Consider the following 13,335-nt stretch of genomic DNA (forward strand, 5'->3'; position numbering starts at 1 on the left):
TTTATTTTACCTGTCTGCTTTCCAAGTATTTTTCCTTCATGGAACATTTACTTCTATAAAAACAACTGTCGTTCACACAGTTGTCTGAAAAAGCAATTTCAGGTTTTCTTCATCAAGCAACTACCTAGCATTTGAGAAAAGTACTCAGATGATTTTCTATAAAACAGTTATTCAGTATCTACAGGACGAATGGGAGGGGTAAGAGCAATATTTATCACATTAGTAAACATAGTATGTTTAGTTTTGCTAGCAAGAGACAGGAGCAACAACACCCAAGTCAATTCCCACAGAGGCCAGCACAGACAGCATTCAGGAGCCACCAGGTGTTTTTACAGGCCAGCTAACAATGTTTTAGTGAAGAGCAGCTGTGTCTAGATGACAGGCATACCTACCCACCATACTGCTCCTCAACAGTCTCCCCACACTGCACTGCTGCAGCACAACCACAAAGATCCTTTTCACACCACATATTCTCCAAGTACAGTAAAAGTAGGACAGCTTGTTGACACTCCAGCTTTTAAGGTTACGGTCCTAAACCAGCTGTAGGTGCACTGAGCTGAGCTCTGTGCCTGTTTGTGGACAAACACCCCAGAAGTGAATTCATCTGGCCTAATAACACAATAATTTTATAAACTGCAGTATTAGAAATTCTACCAAAACAAAACCTATCTTGAAGGACATTACTCATTTATTGGATCTCTCACACTCCCACAAATTCCAGAGGCACAAGATGCTTTACATGAGAATATGGTAGCACACAGAGGCATGCACAGGACTTTATCCTAGGCTGCATACTTCACCATCATAAAGTACCTGCACTTCAAATACTATTACTATCCTCACAGTTCTAACACTGTGCAAAATGACAGGCAATAATCAAGATAACCAGAGTGTATTTTAACCCACCTTCTAAAAATTAAACACTTCCAAAAATGAAAAAGGTGAGGTCTTCCTAACTGTGGATTTTATCCCAACACTTTGGGAGTAAGCAGCCCTACACATTCTATAAAGCAGGAAATCAGAGCCAAGCATGGTTCATCTCAGTATCAAGTGAATTACACATCAATTCAGAGGCACTTGCCAATAGACATAATAGGCATCATCCCTACATTATAAAAAACACTCAATTCAACCTTTGAAAGGCCATGCCAAAGCACAGGTTGTCTAGTAATGAGCCAGTTCAGAAAAACACTCTAATTCAGGTGCCAGCCCTCCCTTGTGCAGGAAAAGCAAGGTGTGCATGTGACCCCTAAGGGGCAAAGCCTAAGTGGCTCCATAGCCCCTTATGTTTACACAGCCTAGTCATGGAGACAAGCTAAAAATAAAAATACACTTCCACTAACACATCCCTTCCTTGAAACAAACATTTTGGATTGAGTTACTAATTTGCAGAACACAAAACCACCAAGTGCTCTCATGTAGACAGCTTTATTCCCCTTCTCCCAGTACAGATGCTCAATTCCTCAGAACAAAGCTGAGGTCAGTTCTTGATGCTTGCAATGCATGTTAAAGAGATGGTTAGATACACCACTCACACTCTGTGTATAGTTTTCCTCTGGCTTATGCCCAAACTCAAATTTCTTGAGTGAGAAAGGCTACCTACAGTCCACAGTACACCTAGAGAAGCTGAAAGCAAAATTAGTGCGTAATATAAAGCTGCTCAGATTTCATACTAGAAACTTACACAAGAATTAATTTTGCCAGTTCACAAAAAGTGTCCTAAGACATTTATAAAAGGCCAATACATCTTCTCAACATGAAGATGGAATGAGAGAACATACAATGCACATCAAGCACCATAACTTTCATCTCTAGTGGATCCAAAATACTTTCTCCTAGAAAGTTGTTAATTCAGCAAGGCTCTGGTAGCAAACATCCAGAGGCAGCACAATAACAGCCAGTCATGACTGGCCTAAGTGCTTGGTGCAAGGTGAGCCAGGTGTGCATTCTAACAGTTTTACATTGAACTTTGCCTTCAGACATTTCCAGTATTATCAACTATTCCTCCTGTTTCAGCTGAACTAGCCATTTGGTTTTACTCCTCCACTTGTTACCACCAGGGTCCTCAGAGGGGTCCTCCACACCTTGTTTGTGTTAGCATGGTGTAGGCAGTTACACCAGGAATACGACTGCTAGTACAGCTATGGCAGAACCATTACCCAGGCCTATCCTCCAATTCTAGCTCTCCAGATACTTTGTTTCTCATGGTTTCCCCACAGTAAACAAAATCCTCTGGCGATTCAAATAGCACGTGCTTCAAAAGGAAGAAGCTGTTTCCCCCTCAGATTAAAACAAAGCAAAGTCATACTTTTCACTAAAAGGTAATTGAAGTGGGAAAACTTTCTATATATAGAAAATATACTTGAAGATCAATTTTAAAGACATTTACAGCAGAGAAAAAAGGGTTTACCTTTGAGCAGCATGAGTGTTGGTATCAATCCCTTTGACCTAACTGCATTCCCAGTCCATGCTGACCTTCACAATTTTGTCCCTGTGCAGTTCCTATTGATAGGAAACTCCTCCTCTTTTATTCCACATCACTCTAATATTTACTGAAGTTCTTCCCTTCTTGATGCAACTATCCTCTTCTCCCCTACCCTCAAATTCACCTACTTAATGAAAATTAAAAAATAAAGAACAAGTAAATAAAAATCTTGAAGACTCAGATCTAACATGCAAAGGAAATGCACCAGTGCTTGTGACTTTACAGAAAACTGCACATTAAAAAAAGCATCAACTCAACATATCAGAACTTCCCTCTCTGTTAACACAGAAGTTATGGCAAGGAGCCATCACAGACATTTACTCAGATTCTGCTCTTACACACCCTCTCTGCCCCCCCAAGCCTGCAAACAAAGCCTTCCACCAAACTTGCTGACCTGCCTGAAGTGTGAGTTTGAGCCATGGTTTGTTTCATGGCGTTGCTGGGCTGGTGCCCTGGCAAGGAATCAAGGAGAACAATACCTGGCAGGGGAGAAGGGCTTCCCATTGCTCTGAAAAAAACCAGGCTGACCACAGCAGCTCTTCCTGCACCTCTCCTTCTCCTTCCCTTGTCCCTCAGAAGAAACCAGCTGCCTCTCTACCACCTCCCATCATGGTGCTGACTGTACTGGGGATATGAAATCATACTTGCCACCCTCAATTTTACTGAAGTTCTGTGTCTCTTTTTGCCCTTCCTGCCCCCATTACACAAAACAAGTTGATACTTGCACAGCATCCTAAGAAAGAAGCTTGATTTGTTAAAGCACAGAGAAGTGTGAATTATGTCCCAGAAATCCTGAAGGCTCATTAGTGGGCAAAAGGAATTCCTGCATACACAGCAAGCACCATTAAGAGGTTAAATTAGCACAAGCAGTCACCTGCTCATAGACTCCCTAAAGTAGTTCACTATCCAAAATGGACTTACTTCACAACCTGGTTCCCAGGGATCTTGATGGAAAAAAGATCACTAACTTGTGTAATGTAAAACAGATGACATTGCTCACGTGCAACCAGAGTCCCTATTGCAGCTATATTCTCCCTTTTTTATGCCTCAGAAGAAAATCCAACTTGATTTTTCCTTAGAAAAAGCCAATGGGTTTGGGAAACGCATTGATCATTGCTAAGAGGGAAGCTCAGCTGCCCCATGGTTACTGGAACTACATACCTGCACAGAGAGAGACTGCATACCTGCCCATGAAAGAAAAGTGGCCAAACCAAAATAAATGTGTATGGGGGGGAAGAGCTCCCCTCACTGCTCCTGAAGAAACAAATTTGTTCAGAAGATTTCTCAGTGAGGCTATTTTGTTTGCCTTTATTCATTACAAGGACTGTTACAATCAGCACATTAAATCAGACATGAAATGCCATTGGTATTTCATGTATGCAGAGTGCTCCCTCCCTGTGTGTCCAGCTGCCTCACACACAGCTCCCTCTCCAAATTATCCCCAAGAACATCCTCACACTACCCTATTACATCTTTGCATTTTGAGTCAATGTGATGGTGTAACACCATCCCAGACAGCAATTTGAACCAGCTTTGGTCCCAAAGCTAGCATGAAAAATCACTAGCCAAAGAACTGGTCAGGCCATTTAACATAGAAGGAAATGTATTAGTACAAGTGACTTGGTCTTGGTAAGATTAACTCTGAATTGTTAAGAAAAGATGGAGAATTTTCATGACTTACAACTCAATTATTCTGTTTACAAGTAGCCTTTGCAAAAAAAAAAAATCTCTTCCAATCTCAGTACAGCTCTGATTGCAGAGCAAGAATAACTCACATGGCTTCAGCCATGTGCTTGTAGCTGTAGTCATGCCACCCTGCACGAGACCAGCAGAAAAAGGAATAGGTAATGAAAGTGAAGTCTTCCAAAGTCCAGCTACCTACCCAGGTCCAAGAGGCACTCTTCTGTATTTGCATTCATCCTTAATTGCCTACTTATACATGGAGTTTTAGTACTGGGTAGTACAAAGGTAACCATGCAACTGTACATGCACTTCTAAAACAATTTTAACTTAAAAACTGGCTTCTGTCTAAACATTACATTTAAATGACCTGCAAAGACTGAACAATTTACCACCTCCTTGAAAGACAATGATGTGAGACAATTTCAAAAAAATCTAAAAAACATAGTTAATCAAGTATTACACTGGAATGGAGACAATAACTACCACTATATTTACAGTTAAACTGCAAGGCCTTATGGACTAGAAGAATAGCTGGACTGTTACCTTAAACTCATTGCTGAAAAGATAAAAGGTTATGGCTATTTCTCCACCAGTAAATGGCTGCTATTAGTAGAAGTCCGTCAAAATACCAAAGAAACATTTTATAAACAGTGAAGGAGACAGAGCAAGTTCTTTTAACAAATGTCATATAGCTGGTTTGTTCTCGTCAGTTACTCTGTTTTCACAGAAGACTTCTAATTTTAATAAATAGAATTTAATTTGGCAGCAAATTCTTGTCTCTCATGAGAATCTGTATTTATAAATGTTAGCTTATTTTTAAAAACATTTAGAAGCTGGCAGACCTCAGATCCAATAATAATGTCAACACTGCCCTTAACAGCAAAGTCCAACCTAATATGTTTCACCCCAGGGATCTGAACTGACATGCCAAAGTTTCTCACCGCAGCAAGTAAAGAATATGGTCAGAAGGGACAGTTTATACACTCCAAGCCTATGGGCTTGGCATATCCACAGTCCCCAAAATATCCACCTACATGCCACCCCAGCAGCATCTCTTTTAGCAACAGCTAAAGGCAGCTAATATGGGCAACACCAAGCAAACTACCAAAAAATGGCAAAGTTGTTACCAGGATGGTTCTCTCTCAGAAACAGGTATGCCATGAAGAACCCTCACTGCTGACCAATGATAAAAGCACCCTTCCAACCCAAGAAATACTTTTGCAACAGGAAGACTTGCCTTGCTGTCAATAGCTAGGTACAAATTGCAGAACAGGTAAGAAAACTAAGCTGGGATTTCAAATTAAAACCTGAGATTTTCCATTCTACAAATAAATACACTTTAAATTTTTTGGTGCCTAAAATTTTTAAAAAGTTAAGCACCTAAAAGCTAAGAATTCTTCCAAGTTAAACGTTTGAGGTAGAAATTTAATAAAAAGAGTTTATACTGCCATTTTACAGGTGCAAGGACAGAACTGTATTGAAAGCATCTAGACTCCACCCTCAATTAAAAAACAAAGGCTTCTGTTCCTGTCCACTCATATCCTGTATCTATATGCTATCTGTTCTCAGGACAAATCTGCTCTCCCCAAAGATTAGAGCTGGATGGCTCCATGCCCCATTAAAGGAACGTGAGTGCAGCACCTGTCAGTTTGCTTGGCTGGTGGGGTTTTCACCCTGAGCAGTTTCAGGTGCTGTTTCTCTCTGAGAACAAGCAGGTTTTGTCGGCAGCCACGCAGGCAGGAGGAGCGGGCTCCCGGCACACGCAGCTGGCCACACGTGCCCTGCTTGCCCGGGGGCTTCCTGGGGCAGGCACAGCGTCAGCCCGGCTCATCAGTGCCCAACCTGCACTTACCTGTGGCAACCCAGCCCCGGGCGCTGCCCCGGCGCCTCTGGAGTGACAGCTCCACCGAGCAGGAAGCAGCTCATTTCCACTTTATTACTTTGTTGACTGCCTGCATCATTCTGCCGTGGAAAAGTTTAAGTGCTTTGTGACATTTCACTGAGAAGATACTACAAAATTAAAGTGTCTGGATCACGGTTCAATATAGGACACTAAAACAACACTCATCCTTTTTCAATATATATTTTCACTTCCTAATCTGCATACTCTGTAGCACATCATCTTTGCTAAAAAGTTTTCCAGAACATCTTCCCCAGTTAATATAGGGCACATTTACGCTTATAAAAACAAGGGCCTTACCCACATATCCTAAATTAACAACCATCTCCACAACTGAACACACTGGTTCAGCTCACTTCCCCTGAGTCCCATGCCTCCTCATCCTTCCTCCTAAGAATCTAAATTCCATCAACTGTTCATTAATCTCTACTCCAGCTTTCCCCACAGACAGATCCCAAAATGCCTCAGCCATGTTTCCCACAGGAGGCAGTAAACAGACTTTTGCTGAACCAAGAGTTACCTCTTTCCACACCAACCCACCAAGTAATGTGGCACAAGTTCCTTAACCCAGTTACTACAAACAGACCCTGAGGCACATAGCCAAGTTTGACTTGCAAAGAAGGAAGGAGAAGACAAAAAGCAATCTTCAGTCTGCTTGTTCCTCTCTTGTAGACAGAAAGTCATTTCTGTAAATTAGGATCATCTCAAGGAGGGAATTGATGCTTCAGAAAGTAAGAAAGGACTGCTTTTTGTTTAATTTGTAAGTGAAAACAAAATAGTTTCTACACAGAGAACACAAATAGAGGAAAAACAAAGCAAGGCAATAAGAAAGTAAGAAAAGACTAGAATAAGGTGATAAAAACCAGCCAGCATGAATTTAGAGACAAACAAGCCTGTCCTCCTCCTTTAACTGATCATTCATGCAATGAGGGAGAGGGAGGAGGAAGGAACAATAACTCCCAGCTATTTAGACTATAGCAAAACTTTTGATGTCTTGTAACATTTCCACAGTAAAATATGACTATGGTGTAGATTCATCTAAACCACAAGATGTTTTCCAGTTGTGCACCAAGTGTACTCTAAGAGTACATAACAAGCCTTCTGAGTTTGGCAGCAAGCTATCACTCTGACATTATGCAATGTTTTCATTAATGCTGATGGTGAAACAGTGTGTTTATACAGTTTATGAACAAAGCTGAGCTGGAAAACTTTGCAAGCTCTCTGCTACAAAGCCTTATTCTGTCTTCCAAACTCAATAAACTGCCCAAGCGACCAGAAGTCATTAGAACGAAGTTCAATAGAAGCAAGAGCAAAGCTCTGTACTTGAGAAAGGAAACAGCAGTCCAAACATGCAGCACGAAGCAGCTGACTAGGCAGCTGTACTGCAGAAACCAAATCGTGATGATATCATGGATCAAAGCCAGGTAACCTGATATGTTGTTACTGCAGAAAGAAAAAAACCCAAAAAACAACCAAAACTAACTCCAAACTCAAACATCACTCCAAAAACATGGCATGGAAGAAAGGCAGATTCTTCTCCCTGGCACCAGTGGAGGCTCAGCTGAAGAACCATGACCACTGTATTTTAACATGCTTCAAGAGTTCACTCGAAGCACAGGGAAGGTAAAGCTGAGCAGCAGCCATCAGTTCTTGGGTTACTGTGTTCCCTCGACCCAGTACAGACAGTTCTGGGAATGTGCTCAAAGCAGCCACTGTCCTCCCACACTCAAACCCCACCTGAGGGCCATGTTCTGAGTGATGCTCATGAGATACATCCTGGGAGTGCCCCGTGCCTTTGCCTGGCAAAGGAACAAGTCCACATTTTTACCTGTGCTTTCAAAGCTCTCTTCCTGCTCTCCCTCACCCACAGAACTGCTATGCAGAGCTACATATTCCATCCCCTCCACACTGCTCTCACACATTACATATCTATAGCTGCAATTTCCCAACTTGCCCTCCTAGAGAGGTAAGTACCTTAAGGCCAAATTCCCACATTTTCTTCATTTCTGTCCATCCCTCTCACCTCCTTAAATTTAAACATTCTGTAGCTCTTCCCACTGATAAAAACAGTTGCACATTTAGATCTCCACTTTCCTCTCCTGCATCATCCATCTTTGCTGGGGATAACAAGAACCTTACTGGTAGCTCAGCAAAGGCTAAACCCCACCTCTCCCAATGTGCCTGGGCACTACACTCTTCAGTGCAGCGCTGAGTTAAATTCTAACAAGAACTGCATCCCTCTGCTCCAAAATGATTCTGATATAATTATTTGCAACAACAACAACAACAAAAAAAGCCAACACATTGCAAGCCTGTTTAAAGTCTGCTTCTTTTTGCTTCACTTGGGGTGTGAGCTTACAGTCTTCCAGGATTTTGAGGCTCTGTAGAGCAGTGAAGCCTGTGGCAAGCTGAGTGGTCTGCTTCTCCTCTGCCCTTTGCCATTAATCTGCGACGATTGGAAGCAGGTGACTGCACACTTGACTGCTTGTGTCCTGTGCTACAGCTGCTATGCAGAAAGCAGCACATGTAAACATTTGCATGATTCGTGCCTCCTAAGAGTCTGCACATGGCATTTAGGCAGCACTTTCACAACCCCCTTTGTGCACGGTGTTGCTCTGCTGTATTAGCACACAGTTAAACTGGAGGGATCCACTAAAATGGCTGGAGATACCCTCCCACGTTTGGTAAGAGCCATTATTTACTTCAAGACTTTTGTTAATTATCTTAGAAGAATTTCAAAACATAACTTCTGAAGGATTTTGTCCAGTTCATGGTAAACACTTTACACTGTATAAGAATCTCAATTTATTATCTTCCAGCTTATGAGGAAAAAAAAAAAGAAAAAAACCCACAAAAAATACCCCAGCAACCTAATAACTTGCTTTCTGTACAAATTTGATTCCCTCCCTCCTTAAAAAAGGCATCTGGATCACTTCTCATACAGCAACTGAAAATGTTTGCAGTGTCCTAACTCCTTCTGCCTAAAAATTAAAGAAAGGATTACACAAAGGTCATGTAGATGTGGAACCACTAGATTAGAACATATTAAAGCTGCAAATATTGACTTGGGTTTTACCTGGTTGTTTTGAAATATAATTTTACCCTAACAGTAAACAGTTTTCAAACTTCAGTGTCTGGTATTAAAATCTAAAGATCCTACAAACAACCAGCCTTGCTGCAGTAGATGGTGTGAAGCTTTAAGCAGTTAAGAAACAAGGAAGAAAGCAATGAGAAAGGCCCATTTCAAAACCATGGTACTTAAACCCCATTAATTTATGATTGCTTCTGTACTATCTGTGCTATCATCACACCATATAATCCTTTCAGCACATACAAACAAGAAATCCACCTGAGAGTGGTCATGTATGCAGTGTCACTATTAGCAAACATGTCATTAACAAACCTAATTAGGATGCGTATGTCATGCAAGTGTTAGCATTTAATACACGAATATCAGCTATATAAAAGTGTTTCTCAAAACACCAAAGTGATGATAACAGAAATAGAACATGTTTTTAAACTGAAAGAAACCAGGAATCAATAGAATCATCAAAACTTTAGGAAACATGGATTATTGTTATTAATTACCATTCTGAATATTACGATGAGCACTTCTAAAATTTTCTTCAAAAAATGTCTTGCTTTAACACGAATCAATAATCACTGCTCTGTGGATCAAAATAGAAGTCATGACATATTTCCAACTCTAGGGGCATCAGCAGCTGTTGCTATACGGCAAAAGAGCTCAAGTGTTATAAACATATACGTAGACTGCCGTCTTGATTTTTCTGTAAAACCAGATGTCAGTAATCCGATGAGATGTAACCAAATAATCGTGAAAAATTTATATTTCACCACGCTTGTTATGAAATATCTCCATTATAACCGGGGAAAAAAAGCACTGTCAGTTTATAAAACAACACAGATGTAAGTTATGGTTATTTTCAGGGTGTTTTTCAGCTATATTTAGATATTTCTGTACATCTGCTGGCTTTGTCTGTCGATGCCCGATTTGCCTTTGACCGACTCTCGGCTCGGCACTGCAGGACTGTGCTAACGAGCCGGCTGTGTCTGACACACGAACTGCAGCATTCCCACAGCAAAAGCACTCGGCTACGGCGTTTGTCTCCTTCCATCCAGCCGAGACAATGGGAAGCCGAAGGGCAGGCAGGACACGGGGCTGGAGCCCCCCTTGGCGGGGCACCCTCCGCATCCCGCTCCCACCGGCATTCCCCGAGCTGAGCCCGAGTACCTGGGTCCTTTCCCACCCCCCAAAATGACAGGGGAGGGGGTAAGGAAACGGAGCAATAACATCGAAGCCAAACACCGGGCTACTTGTAATCCTACAGACAAAACAAACAAAAAGCAATGTACTGATAAGCCCTTTACCTCGTTCCGGCTTCATCTTCCCTGCTGCCTCAGCGAGGTCTGACAGGGCCGAGGTGCCGTGCGGCTGTCCCCGCGGAGCCGGGCTGTGGCTGCCCCGGCCGCCGGTGTCACTGTGGCCCCGGCAGCGGGCACGGCGGGCGGGAGGCGGCCCCGCCGCTACGGCAGCTGGGCCGGCGGGCCGGCCGGGGGAGGCTGCGCGCCGGCGGCCTCTGCCCGCGCCCGGCCAGGGTGTCCTTCCGTGACACGGCGCCGCGCGGGGCTATTTATAACCTGCCGGGGAAAAAAATCCCACAACAACAGACCTCGGCTCACCCCCGGCCGCGCCGGCTCTGAGTCACCGCGGCCCCGGGCGACGGCAGCCCCTGCCGGAGTCCCCTCCCTCCTGCCCGCCCGCCCGCCTGCCCCAAGGAAGGCAGCGAGCGGCCCCCCGCCCGCCCCGTCGGGGCCGCGGCCCCCGCCCCGTCACGGGCCGGCGGCTGGCGGCGGGGGGCTGCGCCGCACCTTCATGCCCGGCCCCGCCGCTGCCCCCGGGCTGCCGGGCCGTGCCCCCGCGCTGCGCCCCGGTCACACAGGCAGCCCCGCCCGCCCAGCGCGGCTCTCCATGGCTCTGCCTCCGGCCCTGCCTCCTCCTCCTCCTCGCCGCTGACTAACTCCCCTCCTCTCCGCCGAGCACTCCCCGCCTCCCGCCGAGCGGGGCACACGCATCACAGCCCGGCGGCGGGGACGGCACGGTACGGCACAGGGCAGGGCAGAACGAGCTGAGGCAGCGCAGCTCAGCCGGGGGTACCCGCCACACTCGGGCGCCAGCGATGGGGGCCCGCGACCACCGCCCGCCGGGACCGCGGGCCCCGCTGCGCCCGCCCCGCGCCGCGCTCATCCCGCCCCCGGGCGGGCCTGCCCGGCCCACAGCCGCCCCACGTGCCGCACGGCGGCCAATGCTCCGCGCCCGCCCATCCGTCCGCCGTCGAGCAGCTCGGTTGTCACAGCAACAGAGCGCGGCACGGCACAGTCCGGTCCCGCCCGGAGCGCGGTGCCCGCTGTCCCGGGACACCCGTGCCCTGCGCTGCAAACGGCGCCGCTGGGTTTATGGGTGTGCGCGAACGGCCTCGTCCCTTCGCCCCTAATCCCCCGCCAAGTGCTCTGGCAGCCAGGCTCCTGCCCCGGGGACGGGAGCGGCCCCTCGCTCACTCACTCACCCGGCTCCGCCGGGGGCTGGCGCGGCCCCTCACCCGCGCCGTTCCCGCAGCGCCGCCAGCCGCTGCCCGGCCTCCTTCCCGCTGCCCCCCGCACACGTGTCCTGCCACGCGTGTGCCCGCAGGAGCCCATGGCCGCCGGGGTTAAATGCTCGTGTGTCCGCAGAGCGGCGATCCCAGGTGTGAAGTGCCCGCCGGGCCGCAGCTGAGCCCCCGCCCGCTCACCCCTCACCCTGCGGGCCGCCCCTGCCCCGGGGCAGCGCTGCCCGCGCCCGCCCGGCCCTGCCCGGCGGCATGGCTCACTTCACGCTGATAACAACATTGTGCGGAGGAACAATGGAGTCAGCTGGGCTGCGGTTACACAACCGCATTAATCCGGCAGAAATACAGGTTTCACTGAAAGGGACGGGCCGGCGCCATCGCTCACGTCAGGCCTGCCTAGCAAAGCAGGACAGGACCGGGGCTCCCAGTGCGGACCCTCTGCCCGTGCCCCGAGCCCCTCCATCGCTTAGACGCACTGCTAAATGCACGACGGAGAACGGGGAAACAAACGGCCCTGGTGATGGGGATCCCCCTTTCACCAGGGGCACAGATCTAGGCCGGCTAAAGTCGCCTCTAGAGAGCAGAAAGAAAAGCTTGAAAGGGGAAGCGGTACTGCAGAAGAGCTGGAATGTCAAGGTACAGCTCACCTGGAGGCTGTGCCACAGCCAGGGCAGGCCCCATGGACAGCTCTGTTACTCGGCTTGGGACTCAGGCAGAAACACAGATGAGACAAGATGTTTGTTGTGCTTTTAGATGGTCCCCATACGTGGGATGTACATAGACACTGCCACATCTCCAGTCATTACTCTGGTAATTCCTTGCACTGAGATTTTTTTACAAACATCCCACCCTATAGCCTGGGCCCTATGGGAGGCACTCACTCCCTGCAACAGGGTGACTGATACATACTCAAGTCTTCTGACTCTTGTGCATGGCCTAGCCAGTTCCTGATTCTTTCTAGTGTGCCAGCATCCCTGCAGATGTGTGTACATCTGGGCTCTGCACAGCCACTCTTTTCTCACAGCTAGCTGAGCATGCACTGGAGATATTGCAAAGAGTGTAAAGTTCCAGAATAACTCAGTTCTGCACTGTTTGGCTTGTGTGAACTGCACCTATTTCCCTCTCTCATTTATCAGTTGTGTGTCATTACACTGGGACGGTGCTTCACAGAATATAAACTGTGCAGTAAACACCTCTCAGTTCAGTCACGGGCAGGTGGGAGGTTCAGTGCTTTGATTTTGCACTCGTGAGTACATGAGTGTCACTTCGGTTGCTGTGTGACTGCTGTGGACGTGTTTGGTAATTACAGATCTCGGAGCTCTCTGCCGGATGCAATGTAATTGCACATGTGGCAATCCAGAATTATAAAAGGAAGAATTTGACTGAGCAATAAATACTGTGGGTGCATGCAGATGAAGTTCAGCGTGACTGCAGTGGGCATGATTCAGCCACCTGTCAGATCCTCCTAGTCATCCTCATGAAAAGTCACATCCTTTAGGACACTAATTGTTGCTGTAGGACACTGCAAATTAGTTTGTACCTCGTTCTAATATTGGTTTTACAGCCAAAACCAAATCTGCCTTTCTACTATTTAATTACAATTGTAGCTATTTAGCCATTAAGCTTCACATACTATTTTTTAA

The 13,335-nt window shown here is 46.5% G+C and overlaps 1 protein-coding gene across 1 annotated transcript in view; it reads right to left on the minus strand.

Moving 5' to 3' along the window:
• ATOSA (atos homolog A) overlaps positions 1-10,583 on the minus strand; it is a 47,509-nt gene extending 36,926 nt beyond the window's left edge. Inside the window, exon 1 of the mRNA XM_054272588.1 lies at positions 10,458-10,583. Coding sequence (XP_054128563.1) covers positions 10,458-10,473 — 16 coding nt within the window. The 5' untranslated portion in view covers positions 10,474-10,583. The remainder of the gene's footprint in view (positions 1-10,457) is intronic.
• Positions 10,584-13,335: the final 2,752 nt, after the last annotated feature.

This window comes from Melozone crissalis, unplaced genomic scaffold (genome assembly GCF_028551555.1).
Source record: "Melozone crissalis strain CALT ecotype California unplaced genomic scaffold, PUWL_Pcris_2 ptg000014l_1, whole genome shotgun sequence".
Taxonomy (NCBI): Eukaryota; Metazoa; Chordata; class Aves; order Passeriformes; family Passerellidae; genus Melozone; species Melozone crissalis.